General features: G+C 51.2%; 1 protein-coding gene and 1 pseudogene across 2 annotated transcripts; both read right to left on the bottom strand.

Annotated features, from left to right (window-relative positions):
* Positions 1 to 823: 823 nt before the first annotated feature.
* LOC111726211 lies at positions 824 to 1,964 on the bottom strand (annotated as a pseudogene). The gene has a single exon (XR_002774046.1). The product of XR_002774046.1 is annotated as an uncharacterized LOC111726211 (transcript).
* Positions 824 to 9,282, bottom strand: CXCL14 (C-X-C motif chemokine ligand 14). The gene is made up of 4 exons (XM_003782175.1): positions 8,938 to 9,282; positions 8,665 to 8,770; positions 5,088 to 5,201; positions 824 to 1,998 (listed from the first exon to the last, which is right to left on the bottom strand). The coding sequence occupies exons 1-4, from the start codon at positions 9,272 to 9,274 to the stop codon at positions 1,983 to 1,985; spliced, it is 573 nt and encodes a 190-aa protein (XP_003782223.1). The 5' UTR covers positions 9,275 to 9,282; the 3' UTR covers positions 824 to 1,982.
* Between the last annotated feature and the right edge of the window lie 6,474 nt (positions 9,283 to 15,756).

Below are 15,756 nucleotides of genomic sequence, written 5' to 3'. Positions count from 1 at the left end.
GTGCACGCTGTGCGTCCTGGAGGGTGTGGGCAGTGCCAACCCGTCAGGATACTGTCTGAGGAGGTGCAGGGAGTAAGTGGCTCCCAGCTGCTAGGAGGTAGCAGACAGGATAGAGGCGTGTCCCCTTGAACAGTGCTGCTGGGTGTGAGGGACCCAGAGCAGGGACAGAGAGGCCTGTTTCGGGGCCTGGCTGGCTTAGGATATGGTAAGATGCAGGATGGTGGGTAGTTTGTGTGACGTGCACAGTGGCCTAGTCTTGTGAATGTGAGAATGGCTCCCATGTAGCGAGTGCTCCCTGTGCCCTGGTGTCCTTCTTGGTGCTTTACATGGATTGTCTTGCTAGGTCCCCAGAGTGCTGAGGTGTGCACTGTTGTCATGTCCATTTGACAGAAACAGAAACAGAGCCTCTGCATCTTCCAGGTGTGGCTCCCAGGTAGCATGGCTCCAGGGCCCTGCAGCCCCCAGCTGGGCACTTCTCGTCTTCCCTGACCCCCTGCCCAGCCATCTTGGAGCGCTGGCCTGCACTGCACCGTGCCTGGCTCATCTGCTGCCTTTCTACATGGGGACCGCAGCAACCTGCTCATTCCCGTCAACCTGCAGCAGGTGTGGGAGTCAGGTAGGACAGGTGCCTCAGCCTGGCTTCCTGTCTTCGGGATGTAATGACAGCTCCACACGTTCCACCGAGGGTGACAGTGGTAACCAGTACGTAGGAAACACACCACTTTTCTTCCCCGATACATTTGTCCCCTGTTTATTCAGGATGTAACGAACATTTGATTGTCATCTTAGTTTAATTAAATAGGAAAAAGTCAGTAGCCTAGAATTTTGGTACATTTCAAATATATTTTATTACTTTTCTCTTTGTCTTAGAAAGAATATGAAACCTGCATGCAATGCTAATGGTTTCTGACATGTACATAGCATGTGACACAGCGGCACACGCAGCGAACGCGGAAGGGCAGCGTGTGGAGGGCGTTCTCGGGAGTGTGTGTACACAGGAAAGGGCGCGCGGCCATCTGAGCTTTCAGGAGGGGACTGCACAGTTTTAACATGGAAGACTTAGGGGGGAGTCACAAGTATATTGCTTGATACTGCATGTCCCATTGCGGTGAGGGAAAGAAACATGCTTTGAAGGTTTCCCTTGTCAACAGAAGGCGCGGCTGTTGCTATGGACTGCGCATGTATTCATATATTTTTAAGTTTTCTCCTAAGGTTTTTGCTCCGTGTTGGGAACCTCACATGCTTCCGAAACATTCAATATTGAAGCAGTGAACCTTTCAGAAACCCTCAGATTGGAGAAAAGACCCCACACCTTCTTTAAGGATCATTTGCCTCGCCATCACAGGATCTTGGAAATGTTTCCTAGAGTGTGTAAAAATTAACCAGGGGGGAATGAAGCACATTTTTCTGGCAACCAAACTTGAGTTCCTCAAATAACAGATGCAAAGAGACTGGCTCCTGCTTGCCCGGCTGCAGGGGCCACTGCGGAGTCACACTGAGGCTGTGACTGTCCCACAAGCCCAGGAGAGCCTGTGGCAGCTGTGCCGAGGCGCCAGGACCTGTGAGCGGAAGCTTTCCGAGCTAGGAACAGAGCAGTCCTGCAATGAAATGCCTCCACCAAGCTCGCTGTTCCTCCCAGGCGCTTATAAAGCTCAGATGGATAGTGACGTATGGACAAATACAAAAAAGCATTTTTTTTTTTTTTTTAAAAAGGAAAGGCAAGAGTTTCCTCCCCTTTTGGTACAAAGCAGCCTGTGATAAAGTCTGGAGCACAAGAGGGATGGTCTCACATCTGGAAGCCTTTCGCACACAGCTATAAAATGTAAAAACTGACCCTTGATAAAAAGTGCTTCATAACAATATATAATTTGTGTCTTATGCCTGTGAGAAAGGAAGGTTTTTTTTTTCTTTTTTAAATCTGCAGTGTCCTTTGCTCAAGTCTCCCAACTGGTCTGGAGGTTTCCTATCAGAGATTTTTCACCCTATTCTTCGTAGACCCTGGGAAGAGAAAACACACGTGTGAGTGGCTCAGGACATGTGGCAGCTAATTCACAAGCAGCTGGTGGGAGGGCTTCACCCTCATGTGCAGGGAGAGCCCCTCTCCCAGGACGCAGGAGGCTGGGGGAAGGGGCAGGGACTTCTCTGAGGACATGAGCACAGGGACCTCAAATGCCCACACAGGCTTGCCTTTGTCCTTTCTGGCCATTTTTCATTCTGCAATCTCATTTTACTCTCAAAGCCCTATGGAGAAAGCCCTCTTTGCACACAAAGAAACGGAGGCACCACAGACTCAGGATGTACCCAATGACCATGGGCGTTGGTGGAGGGACCGAGAAGTCTTTCCCTGCCGTGGTGGCCTGCTCCCGCATCTTCCTACAGAAAATAGCGGGCCTGGGGAAGCGTTCTCCCCTGTGACTGAGGCTTGTATCTTGGTATTTTGCCCAAAGAATGCATGTCCTCCAAAAATGGCAGTTCTAGAATCTGCCACCTGCAGACAGAGGTGGTGGTCAGTGGGGCTGGCCCTCAGCCTACTGGCCTTGACATGCCCGCCCTCCCCTCCCTGCTCACGCTGTCTCCATTTAGGCATTTTACTTCCTTGGGTTTCTGCCCCTTGGCCACTCCCAGGCCACACGTCACACTGAGCCCATCACTCTCTTCCTTATTCCTGATTTCTGAGCAAGACCACCTAATTATGAGCTGAAATAAAATGCTTGATGTCATAGCTTCCTGTGGTCGCCGGAAGCTGTGGTCTCTGAGGTGGCTGGGGCTCCCTTGTACCCACAGGTGTGGGCCTGCCGTGTACATTTCTCCCTCCTCCACCCAGGGTCAGTATTCTCTTCCTCTGTGAAGAGGACTTCAAACAGTTCCTTTATCTCCATTTTACATTCAAAGACATTTTCAAGCTTATACCAGGGAGAGAGGAGGGGACAAGGGTATGTCTCCTTCCTTCCTCAGGACACCTCAGCACTCCAAGGAAGGGGGGGAACTGAGGAAGTGGGGGAAGGCCTGGCACCTGAGAGGCGCGATGCTTTCACTGTTGGAATTTGTAGAAATAGAAAAGAGCGAGGCCATGGTTAGACCCAAGGTGCCTCTTCTTCCAAGCTACAGTCCAGGTGGAGGTGGGGAGCAAGGTGGGCAAAGGTTTGAGCATCTCCCCACAGTCAGATCAAGGGGGCCTCCGTCTCCTCCATGAGCTGGCCTGGGGTCAGCCTTGTTCCACTTTTGATGACATAGGGCTTGGAGGGTGACAGACAGTAGGTGGAGCAGGCAGGCTCTGTTTTTGCCATGTGAGCTGCCTGGCCTGACCAGAAAGAGGGTTCATTCCCATCAGATTTATAGAAAATAATCTCTCACTCTCATCACTTTCTATTTCAAGCAACTGCAGACGAGGCAGTTTTGGAGGCAGCAGAAAAGGCTCAGGTACAGAGCAGGAGGCTGGGTACTGGCTACAGGAGGGCTGGGCGGGGTACTGGGGAGGGCACTGCAGGCACCCACTGGGCTGTGCTTTTGGCACTGCAGAGAGGGGGTTGGTGCCGGGAGGTCACTTTCCTGCCCTGGCTTTGCCCTGTGTTCCCAGGCAAGTCACTCGCCACTCCCATTTAGCCTTGGTTCTCTTCTGCAGGGTGGAGCTCCCTCATCTGACCCTATGGGTCTAGGCCCACTATGTACACTTCTCCTTCCTCTACCCTGGGCCCAGTACTCTTTCTCGCTGCAAAGAGGACTTTAAACAGTTCCTTGATACCTGTTCCTGGGGAGGTTACCTGCTGGTCATGCCACACAGGTGAAAGTATAAACTGGCCCTGAGTGTTCAAGGATGGGCCTGCACCAGGTAGGCTCACCTTCACATGATACAGCGAAGCCAGGAAGTGGCCTCTCCATCTGAGGCCAGACACAGGAACCTCAGGGATTACAGCTGGGAAGCCACCTTCTAATTATGGGAAAACAGGCTGGGCTTGGTGGCTCATGGCTGTAATCTCAGTACTTGGGAGACAGAGGTGGGTGGTTGCCTGAGCTCACAAGTTCAAGACCAATCTGATCAATAGCATCCTCCTTTGTCTCTAAAAAATAATCAGGTGCCATGGCAGGTGCCTATAGTCCCAGCTATCTGGGAGGCTGAGGCAAGAAAATTATTTGAACCCAAGAATTTGAGGTTGCTGTGAGCTAAGATGCCATGGTACTCTACCGAGATGACCAAAGGAGACTCTGTCTCAAAAAAAAAAAAAAAAAAAATTATGGGAAACCAGAGCCCAGTTAGCACAGGGGTCTGATCCAGGGCACTGGTCATCTCACCACTACTGCCCCCCTTGGTCAAGAATGGCTTCCATTTTAAAAGGTCAGACCCAAGGTCCCTCCCAATACCTGTGAAGGAAGGAGTTTATCAGGTTTCTGGAAAGCAAAGGGTGTGAGGCACCTTGGAGGGGAGATAAGTGGTTGGCAAGGAGTCATCGGCATCAGCTCGTGGGTGTGCCCACAGTTTTATAGTTAACATGTATGGTTGCTTAAGCGGTCACATCTCATCCCATAAGAACCACATGAGATAGCCACACCAGGGACTTACCTAGCCCTTTGACAGCTTAAGTGATTTAAATAAAAAGAGGAATTAAGACTATAACGTCAATGTTAGAGTGAGATAGACTTCAGTTCACAAGAGGATAAGCCTCCAATGTTTCCGACTGTACAGGAGAGTCTGCTTTGTAAAGCGCTGAGTTCCTTGGCCCTGGGGGTATGTAAGCAGTGTCTGGGCAACTGCTGGTTGTAGATATTGTGGTATGTTTTCACCTATTAGATGGGGTTAGATGACCTGATTTGGCTGAGGGTCCCCTCCTGACCTGGGAGCACAGCTGGGTCTGGGGGAAGGTGGGAGGAGGGTGGAAGAGGCGGGGTGTACCTGGGGTTAGATGACCTGATTTGGCTGAGAGTCCCCTCCCATCCTGGGAGCACAGCTGGGCTTGGGGGAGGTGGGTGGAGGGTGGAGGATTGGGGTGTACCTGAGGTTAGATGACCTGATTTGGCTGAGGGTTCTCCCCCCATCCTGGAAGCACAGCTGGGTCTGGGGAGGTGGGAGGAGGGTGGAAGGACGGGTGTACCTGCGCTTCTCGTTCCAGGCATTGTACCACTTGATGAACCGCTTGGTGCTCTGCAGCTTGGGGTGTAGGCAGTGCTCCTGACCTCGGTACCTGGACACACTCTTGGTGGTGATGCTGAAATGGAGTGGGACAGATTGAGGAGCTTGAATAGTAGCCCCGTAGGTGGCCCCAGGCTGAATTGGGGCACTGAGAGACTGTGGCCTCTTTCCTCCTCTCAAGGGAGCCTACCTATGTGCTCACTCCCTGGCTGGCTCTTTGGAAGGTTCTGGGTGTCCCTGTATTCTCTGACTCTACATTAGGGTCTAACCCTATATGGAGTGAGCAGTGCTCACCTTTCTCCTTAGACTCGAAATCTGGCATCGAGTGGTGAAGAGAGCCAATGCCAGCAAGGTGCAGGGGTCCGGACCTCTGTCTTTGGATTTGAGGAGCTCCATGATAGGCTCAGACATGCCCTACAGATGTCTCCTCAACTCCAGTTCCCCTAACCCTCTGCAGGTTGCCCAGGGCTAGCCATTTCTGGATTCTGAAGCGAAGTCTTATTGGGCCATGAAGCTCATTTTCACTCGTGAGTGTCAGGTCCCAGTTATCTCACCCTCAGGCAGACAAATAAGACCTCTTTTCTCTACAGCCTGAAATCTCAGGACAATATTCTGACATCTACAGGAAGCCTAGTCATATGGAAGAGAAGCAGGATAGCACCTTACAGGGTACAGGAGCCTGGGTTTGAATCCCTAGTTTGGCTATGGGACCTTGGATAACCTTTCTGAATCCAGTTTGCCCATCTGTAAAATGGATACAATAACAGGTTCCATGTCATAGGGCTATTGGGATGATCAAAAGTATGTAATCTGAGAACCTGGCAGAAACACCATGATAGTTACTGTTATTAGGAATTAGTCCTGGAAGGTGAGATGGCCAAGGAGATAGAGTAGCCTTAGTGTGTGTGCCCTGGTCTGGTAAGGGAGGCAAGCCTGCTGCCTTGCAGCCAGAGCTGGGTTACAGGGATGGTAGGAGTTAGGGGGAACCTTCTGGATGAGGGAGGAAGGATGGTGTTTCTGGGGTGCTTGGCAAAATGCAAAGTGTGAAGTAAGGATGCCACTTCTTGAGAGGCACAGTCAAACAAGGTCTTATGTCAGACTGGATATTGGACTAGGCATTTGGGGCAAAGAGGGGAGGTTGGGGTTGAGTGTAGAAAGTGTCAGAGGAGAGGCAGAGGCCTGTTAGTTCCCCACAGGTACCAAGTTTAAAGTGTCAGGGCTCATGGGCCAAGTTCTAGAAGGAGGCATAATTGCTGTGATCTCAGTCTCTGGAGTGATGGAGAGAGAACATCAGATCTTGCCACCAGAATGGGGATAGACTGTTTTATAGGTGAGCTGTTCTATTCCCTTGTCTGTGCTCTGGGGGCTGGGATGGGCCTTCTGCTCATGCTGAGTGACTGGTGCTGCCATCACTAGACCCCTCTGGGTCTTGAGCATGGGCCAGGCTTCAGAGTGTGCCATTGTACACAGTCATCCTGCAGGAATTTAGCAAATGCTTTTCTCTCTGCCTACGAGGCTGCTTTTGCTCTGAAGGAAAGGACGAGGCGATGCCTAATGAAAACCCCCTTCTCAGTCAGCCAGTGTGCAGGCTGAGCATCCGAAATCCTGAAGGTCAGGGAGAGCAGAGAGGGAAGCTGGCCCTCCCACCACAGTGTTCAGATGCTGCGTCATCTGACTGGGATTATGGAAATCAGTTTTGGACTGCACACAGGAGGATTTGTGACCCCAGCAATATCAGAAATTCTGAATCCTGTGACCTGTCCTCAGAGGTTCTTGGGGTGCTGAGGGTTTTAGTGAGAGCTCAGTGGATGTGGGATGCAAACTGCCCTTTCTAGGATCTGGACTCTTCTGGATCCTTCTGGGTGCAAGGACTCCCACTCCCAAAGCACACTGCTCCACTCCATCCCCACACCCCTAACTTTAGCAAGGATTTCTGGGTGACTCAGGATGAGCTGGAAAACTCACTTTTGTTCAGACTTTGTGGCTGAAAATCTGCTTTGGCAAAAAGTGCTGGCCCCTTGTCTGATCTAGAGAGTTTTAGGATCTTGTGAGGGGAGAGGAGCTTTCAGCCCTTCAAGGATGGGGTGGGGTTTGGAGGTTTAGGAGAGGGTGACTGTGTACTGATCTCTTGTGTGTGAGATCTTATGTTCACAAGGCAACATAAAGCCTTCTCATGAACTTCCTCTATATTTGGAAAAGTTTAGCCAGGAAAAGAGCAAGCCTGTTTACTGAGAGTTCTGTCTTTTAGGGATATTACTACGCTCCATGCCCTGCTTTCTTCCCCTGAGAGATCTCAGAAACTTGCTTGGTATGGGGGGGGGGGTTCAGCTCTTAGAGGAATGAACTTTAACTTGCAATGCCTCCTGTCATTTTCAGCCTCCCCACGCCCGCCTGGAAGGGCTTCTAGCTCCTCATCCAGTTTATTTGACCCCTGGCTCCCACCCAAAACATTTTCAGCTGCTTTTGTGGACTTGGTCTGAAAGGCAAGGGGCAGGGACAAGGAGGTTAATTTAGGTGCCTGTGAAGGAAGGCAGTGGGGTCAGCTCGGGCCAGTGGGTTTTCAAATTCCCCTAACTTCAGCCTGACTGTGCGGTCCCTAGGCAGGGGATTCGGGAGCCAGTGGGGGTGAGCCCTGCTTCCTCAGACACTGTGTGAAGGCCTTTGGGCCGCAGGGCCAGGAGGGCCAGGCAGTCGAAGGCAATTGCCCAGACTGAGAATAAAGTGTATCCTGTTTCTGGGGGAGGGGAAGAGGGCCCAATGGTCCGTGGCAAATATTTGGTAGTTGCTTTGCCAAGGGCTTCCTTCTGGCCAAGAGTGTATTGATGGGGAAACAGTGGTGTTGGCCTCAAGTGGTTAATGGGAAGGCAGAAGAGCGAGGAAACTCAGTGTTCCCTCACGCTGCCCCAGTTTTTAAAGCATCCGCCATCCCCACCACACAGGGCTCCAGCCATGTGGCACATTGACCCCAGCAGAGCGCTCTCCCCAGACTGCTGGGGATCCTGGAGCCACAGGAGTACAGCTGGTAGGGAAAGAGCTGAGCATTCCCAAAATGAGTCTCTAGGAGACAAAACCCTGTGGTCCTCTGCTCTGTGACTGGGAAAGGTTGTGGAGCGAGAGTCAGGATTTAAGATAATGTCCGCGTTAATCCTCTGTCCAGGGACAGGAGGGTAGCGGCCTCAGGTTGGGTGTGAGGCTCTGATTTCTATCTAGGCTTCTAAGTTAGCCTCTGAGCCTTTAACCCTAGCAAAGCGGGCTGCGACAGTGCAGCTGGGAGGCTACCCGTCCAACTCCATAGCACAGGTGAGCTCCAGAGGCTGTTTCCAGAGTGAGGGACAGGGACCCCCTTTTCCAGCCTGTCTTCCAGAGTATAGCGCCAGCGTCCAGAGGACTCGCTGGGCAATGACCAAGGCTTCCCAAGGCTTTGACAAAGGCAGAGAGAAATGTTTGTTTCCCGCCCCGGCCCCAGGCTGTGCCCCAGCCCCGGGTTAAGAGCGGCGGCGGCGCACGCCCAATGCTCAACGTGAGGAGTGATAACTCACATAACCATCTTCTCCTCGCAGTGCGGGTATTTTGGCTTCATTTCCAGCTTCTTCACGTCGCTGTAGCGGATCTTGGGCCCCTTCCGAGAGCACTTGCATTTGGAGCCTGCGGAAGAGCGTGCCGAACCGCTCAGTTGTGCGGAGGGGTCTCCCGAGCCTCAGTCGCCCTCGGTACCCACCCACAGCCTCCGGGGACCCAGAATGCCTGGAAGTTGGTGTTTGGGCTCTCCAGGACAGGACTGGGAGGCGACAAGGGGCCCTCTCGGCACTCACCGTCTACGCGCGAGGCGCACAGCGCCAGGAGCAGCAGGAGCAGCGCGGCCGCCAGGAGCCTCATGCTGGCCGGAGGGGCGCGGCGCGGGAGCAGGGACGCGGGGAGGACGCCGGCCCGTCCGTGTGGCGGCCCGAGACACCTCCTGGCTCGGCTCTCTCGGGCTGTACCGTCTCCCGGCTGGGCTTGGCTTTCTCGGGCTGCACCGTCGGTGGGTGTCGGGGGCTTTCTGTCGCCGTGCGCTGCACTCCGCGCTCGGCTCCCGCTCTCTCCACAGCCTCCTCCGCCCGCCCTGGCCTCTTTTAAATCCGCTCCTGCCCTCGCAGCGAGCTCGCTCATTAATATGCAGAACCGCTCGGTGACTCACAGAGATTTCTCAATGTGGTGGGGGGAGGAGACCTTCCCAGCCGGTCCGCCACGGACCGGACCGCGATCGCGATCGCAGCCTCGCGTGCACACGCACAGTCACACACTCACACACTCACATCCGACACCCTCTGGAGCTCACACACTTGCTCACCCAGACTACAGCGCGCACGCCCTTCCAGTGCCAGGCTTTGCTTTTGGGAGCCCCGACGGTGGACAGGCTTTCCAACTCCTGTGGTTCCTTCTCTAGCCAGACAGGCCAATGGTTTTGAGAGGCTGGGAGACCCAGGCCCGGGGCCCAGATCTCAGAAAAGGCCTTGAAAGGGTTTGGGGGCAGGTGCCAAGTGTGAGCGCCAGCAGGCCTGACCCCTAGGGTGTGGGCAGTCTCTGTTGGGCCAGCAGCCCTGGTGGCCAGAGTGCTTGGCCAGGTCTGGACAGGGGTTTGTCATAGACTGTACAGCAGCAAAGACATTGCCTGCGGTCCCTGGAACTGACTCAAGGAGAGTGTTTGGGGAGTTTGGGTCACTCCCAGAGGAAGGCTCCCTGAAGTGAGCCTGTGGTCTAGTGGCTGTGTGAGTGTCCAGGGGCTGAGGAAAACCAGGGGGACTCCTCATTGTCCCACTATTTTCCAAAGCCAGGCAGAGGCCAGGGAGCAGTACCAGTGGTACCCATCTGGATGAAGTTCCTCCTATGTCCCAGACATCGTGCCAGGCTTAGTGGTGTCCTGGTGTGGGTCCAGCCCTGGCAGCAGAAGTTCCTGCCCCACTGCTTACCAGTGCAAGTGACTTTGCCACTCTAAGCCTACGTTTTATCATCTGGAAGGTGCAGAAAGTCACAGTGCCTGTCACAGGGTGTCTGTGAGAACTATAGAAAATCATGTATTAAAAAGTGGTTAACAGAGTGACTGACCTGTAGACAATGCCCAGAAAGTCTTACTTGCTGGCATCAGGATTATGCATATATATACTTTATCTTTTTCCCTTTAAGCTGTTTGACTTCAGAATTATGTGTATATTTTTATGTATTATTTTGATACTTAAACATTTCTACTTTTCTTTCAAGGTGGTATTTTTTTTTCTTTGTTTCACAGGCATGGAAACAGACTCAGAGAAGAAAGAACTTGCATGAGGTTACAGAGCCAGGAAGCAGTTGAGTAGGCCAGGAAGGTCCCCTGTCTATGTGGCTATAGAACTGAGGACATTCCTGCTCCTGGGGCACTCTGGTGGCCTTCAGGCCTGTTGGCCCTTGGCCCTTCATTTCTTGGTGAAGTGCTGCCCGGAGAGATCCAGAGGTAGGGGATAAGAGCATCTCAAGCTGTACAGTCAGCCTGGAAACTCCCTGGGGGCGCAGGTACTCAGAGGGCCCTGGGGGTAGGTCGTGGGGCATAGTCTGCTGAGGGGCAGAGTGGCTGTTTCTCCCTACTTGGGGCACTTTTCACGCCTCCAGGGGCAGCTGTGCCTGAGCCTATACCTAAATGGAGGCTGGTGGTGGGACGTGTGCACTTGTGCAGAAGGAAAGCGCAAGGGAGGGAATGCTTTGGGCCATTTATGTTAATTTTTTGAAATCCAAAATTAATTTTTCTTAATACGGAACAAGCACGTGTTTGTTTCAGAAAAATCAGAAAACATACCCGGAAGAAACATAAGAAACACAAGCAATTCCACCCATTCTGAGATCTCTAGCAAGATGCTGGTGGTGTTGCCTTTCCAAATCCCTTTCTCTTTGCTTTGCATGCATGTGTGCAAATGGGATCAGGCAGTGCGTACTGTTTAATAACCTGCTTGTTGTACTTATCAGCATGTAAAGAACATTGTTCCATGCGCCTAGTCTTGCTTCTGTTGTATCTGCCATAATAGCATCATTTGAGGCTGTGTAATGGCTAGGAGGTGGTTGACTACAGTCATAGCTGCTTACTAGCTGTGTGGCTTTGGGCAGATGACTTAAGTCTTTTAGGTATTGGTTTCCTCATCTGTGAGGTGGACAAGATAATGGTATCCACAGCATAGATGGAGTTAAATGAGGCAATGTATGTAAAGCTTTAATGTGCTTCCCAGAGCATGCTGGTCTCTGGTTTTCAGAAAGCTACTGCAGAAGCCCTTGTGTCTTTACAAACAGAACCGACCCCTGTTCGCGTGAGCTCTCTCAGCACAGAGTGTTTAGTAAGTGCTGTTGTTATTACCACTATTTTGGGTGCAGAATATTCCATTCTACAGATGTGCTATAACTAATTCAGCTGATTACTCCCTATTAGACGTTTGGATTGTTTTCAACCATATGCTTTTACAAGTGGTGCAGTGTGACAAATATTCACATAGCTTAATTTGGGGGCTACTCTTTATAAATTGGATCAGATCTAAGAAATGAATCACTGGGCCATGAGACATGCCTGTTTTAAGGCTTTAACATAAATAGCCAATTGCCGCCCCCCCCCCCAAATATGATACATTTTATGTTGTGAAAGGAATTTCTTAACTACCAAGCTTTTCTAAGCACCTGCTGCCAGCAGGTCTGTGGGTGGCACTGCCCAACTCAGCGAAGGAGGGGGCTTGATCTTTGATATGTCTCCAGGGTGCAGTAGCCCTAGCCAGGGTTTTTGAGCAGATGTGGAGGTAGGATGAGCTGGGCATAGGTCAGGTGGCACTGCTTGCTGCAAGGAGGTGCCCTGGGATGCAGTGAAGGACAACACATGCCCTGTCCCCTGGATCACAGCCTTCTCGGTGTGTGTGCCGCTTCCGGTAGATGGAGATGGTCATGCTGGGCTCTAGGAGAGGGTAGATACAAGGTGTGGAGGACACAGGAGGGAGGAAGTAGAAAAAGGATGCAATCCTAGGGGGAGTGGAAAATTGGCTGAGACCCTGGGGACTTACTTACCTCGTATGTTGATGTTCATGGAACACCCACTGTGTGCCAGACTCTGTTCACAGTGCTGGGGATTTAGGGTAACGAGAGGCAGATATGTGCCTGTCCCTAAGGATCTCAGAATCTAGTGAGGAAGATAGATATTAACCAAACAACTGCAGAGATGAATGTGGAACATCTCCAGACAGTGAGCTGGGGCTGGCTTCCTGGAGGAAGGGGCCACTGCGTCAGAAGGGAGGGATGAGAGAAGTCAGCCAGTGATCGCAGGGTAGCCACTCCTTCCCTGGGGGAGGTCCCTGCTCAAGGCCCTTTGCTGGCTCCTGATCTCTTGCAGAATCCAGCTCAGGTCCCAAACAATGCCAACCTTCTAGTGACCAGCACCTGCCATTTCCCCCACTGGCTGTGCCCAGCCACACTGCTTGTCTTATCCCTCAAACATCCAGGCGTGTTCCCAGCTCGGGTCGGTGTTCACAGACCTCTGCCTGAGGTGGTGCTCCTGCCGTGCTCCCTGTACTGGGGCCTTGACGCTGTGTTCACGTTCTGCACCCAGTCACACGGGCACTCCCTGCACCCATGCTCTCCCTGCTGCCCTCTATTCACTGTACTTATGGCACATACTGGCTTCACATGTATTTGGGGGTGCATTGTGAATGATCTGTTTGCGTCTGTGGGTCTCTCTCTGTCTTGCTCATCCCCAGTGCCTACAACAGTGGTTGGCACATAGTAGGGGCTCATTCCATATCCGTGGAATACATATTTATAAAAACATGTTTTAGGCAAAAGCCCAGACTGTGTGAGAACACTGCTGACCCCAGGCTGTGTGGACCAGGAGGCTCTGTGTGTGTTCTTGTAGGGGGTGGGTATGGCTGACCATGGCAAGGCCACATTCCCAGAGAAGCCAGTTCTTCCCCAGGGCATTTGTTTTATAAAAGAAGTTGCTGGAAGGAGAATGTGGTGCGCATGAGGAGTATGGTTTTCCAGGAAATCCCACAGCTGTCTGGTCACTGCCTCCTTGGTCTGCTGAGAAGGGGGGCACACTGATCCAGGCCCTGGGAGCTGGGAGACACAACAGTGCCTCCCCCCCCTTTAGTTCTTTCCATGACTGTCCTTCTCAGAAGGAGAGCCCCTTTTACTTTCCTGACAGGACAGGAATTCTAGGATCCAGAAGTGGTAGGTGCTGAGTCTCTATCTGGCCCTCACTGTACACACGAGGAAACTGAGGCCCAGAAGTGGGGCTGATTGCACACCAGGGGTTGGCTGCATTCAGTGCTTTAATGTCAGCCAGACCATCTGTCTCTGTGTCCTGTACTGAGTTGCTCAGGCCAGAGCAAGATCCTGGGCTCCTGCAATCTCTTGGGCCCTGTCACCACTCATGGACGAGGTGGGTGCATACTGCTTCCACTGGCTTAGTGGCTGCTGCTCCTTCTTCTCCACCCACTTGCCAGTCACTCCCAGCCCATGGAAGCCCGGGCAGCCAGCTGCTTCGTCTTCTGGTTCTCTTTTAGCTACTTTCCTGGTCACTGAGCCCCTCTAAAGAAAGTCCTAACATATAAATGAGCAAAAGACACCAAAGGAAAATTCAGGGGACAAAATAAAGAAAAGCAGCTATTAACCAATTCATAACACAATGTGCATCTTCCTTAGCAATCAAAGAAAAGCACATTAACGCTGCCGTTTCATGGCATCTTGGGTTTGGTCCTACTCATTACGGAAACGTTTATTTTGAATAGTAATGTCCCAAGCTGATAATGGTAAAGTGAGGAAGGATCACTTAAGTATTGCTGAAGGGACTATCAATTGGTATAAGATTTTGGGGAATCATATTTGTAGTATGGTATCAAGAGTGCTTAAAGTAAACCATTTCACCCCATTCATCAGTTCAGAAAAATCTATTTAAAAGTCTGGTAAAGGGCTGGGTATTGTGACTCACACCTGTAATCCTCCCACATTGGGAGGTCAAGGCAGGAAAATCCCTTGAACTCAAGAGTTTGAGTCCAGCCTGAGCAAGAGCAAGATCCCTTCTCTCTATTTTTTTTTGTTTTTTGGAGACAGAGTCCCACTGTGTTGCCCTTGGTAGAGTGCTGTGGCATCACAGCTCGCAGCTATTCTTGGGCTTAAGCAATTCTCTTGCCTCAGCCTCTCAAGTAGCTGGGACCACAGGCACCTGCCACAACGTTGCCCTTGGTAGAGTTCTGTGGCATCACAGCTCTCCAACTCTTAGGCTGAAGCAATTCTCTTGCCTCAGCCTCCCAAGTAGCTGGGACCACAGCTACCCGCCACAATGCCTGACTATTTTTTGTTGCAATTGTCATTGTTGTTTTAGCTGGCCCGTGCTGGGTTCGAACCCACCAACTTCAGTGTATGTGGCTAGCGCCGTAACCACTGTGGTATAGGTACCAAGCACCCTTCTCTATTAAAAACAAAAAAACTAGCTGGGTGTCATGGTGGGGTGCCAGTAGTCCCAGCTACTGGGGAGGATGGGGCAGGAGGATCACTTGAACCCAGGAGTTTGAGGTTGCTGTAAGCTAGTGTGATGCCATGGCACTATAGCCTGCGCAGCAGAGTGAGACTCAGTCTCAAACAAAACAAAACAAAACAAAAAAAACTGATAACAGAGAAATGCCACATGCAAAGATAGTCCTTGTTAAAAATAGAGGAGTAGGGTGTTGGCCCCATATATTAGAGGTGGTGGATTCAAACCCAGCCACAGCCAAAAAAAAAAAAGGAGTTAGCTTCAATGCCCACCAATAGGGGATTAAGTACACAATGAAAGACCTAAGTGAAATATGCTGGTATGAAGACTCATGATTGCAGACTGTGGAGTACCATGGTGTAAGTGCTTATGCAGTAAGTAGAAAAAAAATTTACAAATTTGTGTAAATATTGTGATTACAAGTATGTGAGGTAGCAACTACTATATAAAGGATGACAAGAAAGAGATACAAACTTCATTCCCTTGGTGGAGTGAAACAGTGAACCTCATTTAAAAGATACTTTCTGAGGGTGGCGTCTGTGGTTCAAGGAGTAGGGCGCCAGCCCCATATACTGGGGGTGGTGGGTTCGAGCCCGGCCCTGGCCAAAAAACTGTAAAAAAAAAAAAGATACTTTCCAAGATTGTAAACTAATACAGCCCTTTTGGAAAGAAGTATGGAGAATCCTCAAAAAGTAGACCTTCCTTTTGACCCTGTAATCCCATCAGTAGGTATCTACCCAGAAGAACAAAAATCATTTTACCACAAAGACATTTGTCTCCGGCAGCCTTATTCTCCACTGAGCAGACCCTGTGCTATATGGCCAGTACTGCAGGAAGCAGGTGGGGTCCTTGGGGTCAGGAGAGTACGGTGGTGAGGGCTCAGACCCTGTCTTCAGCGCTGTCTCCCTCCGCTCAGCATGGCTCGCCAGCCCACCCACACAGCCTCACCCTGCCCCGTTCTGCTTCACCTGGCCTCCCAAGGCTCACCCCCTCCCCATCTGGGGGTTTGCTTGGTCAATGCCTTTTGATTTATATTTATGAAATCTTATATAGCACTTAGTAGTCCTCAGAAGTGTACTAAGTGCTACACTAATATTAATTTATTTAATTTTTTTTTTTTTTT

This window comes from Otolemur garnettii, unplaced genomic scaffold (assembly GCF_000181295.1).
Source record: "Otolemur garnettii isolate 467f Iridium unplaced genomic scaffold, OtoGar3 scaffold00003, whole genome shotgun sequence".
In the NCBI taxonomy this organism is placed as follows: Eukaryota; Metazoa; Chordata; class Mammalia; order Primates; family Galagidae; genus Otolemur; species Otolemur garnettii.
Note: the sequence above shows the minus strand (reverse complement) of the source record. Positions and strands in the feature narration are given on the sequence as shown.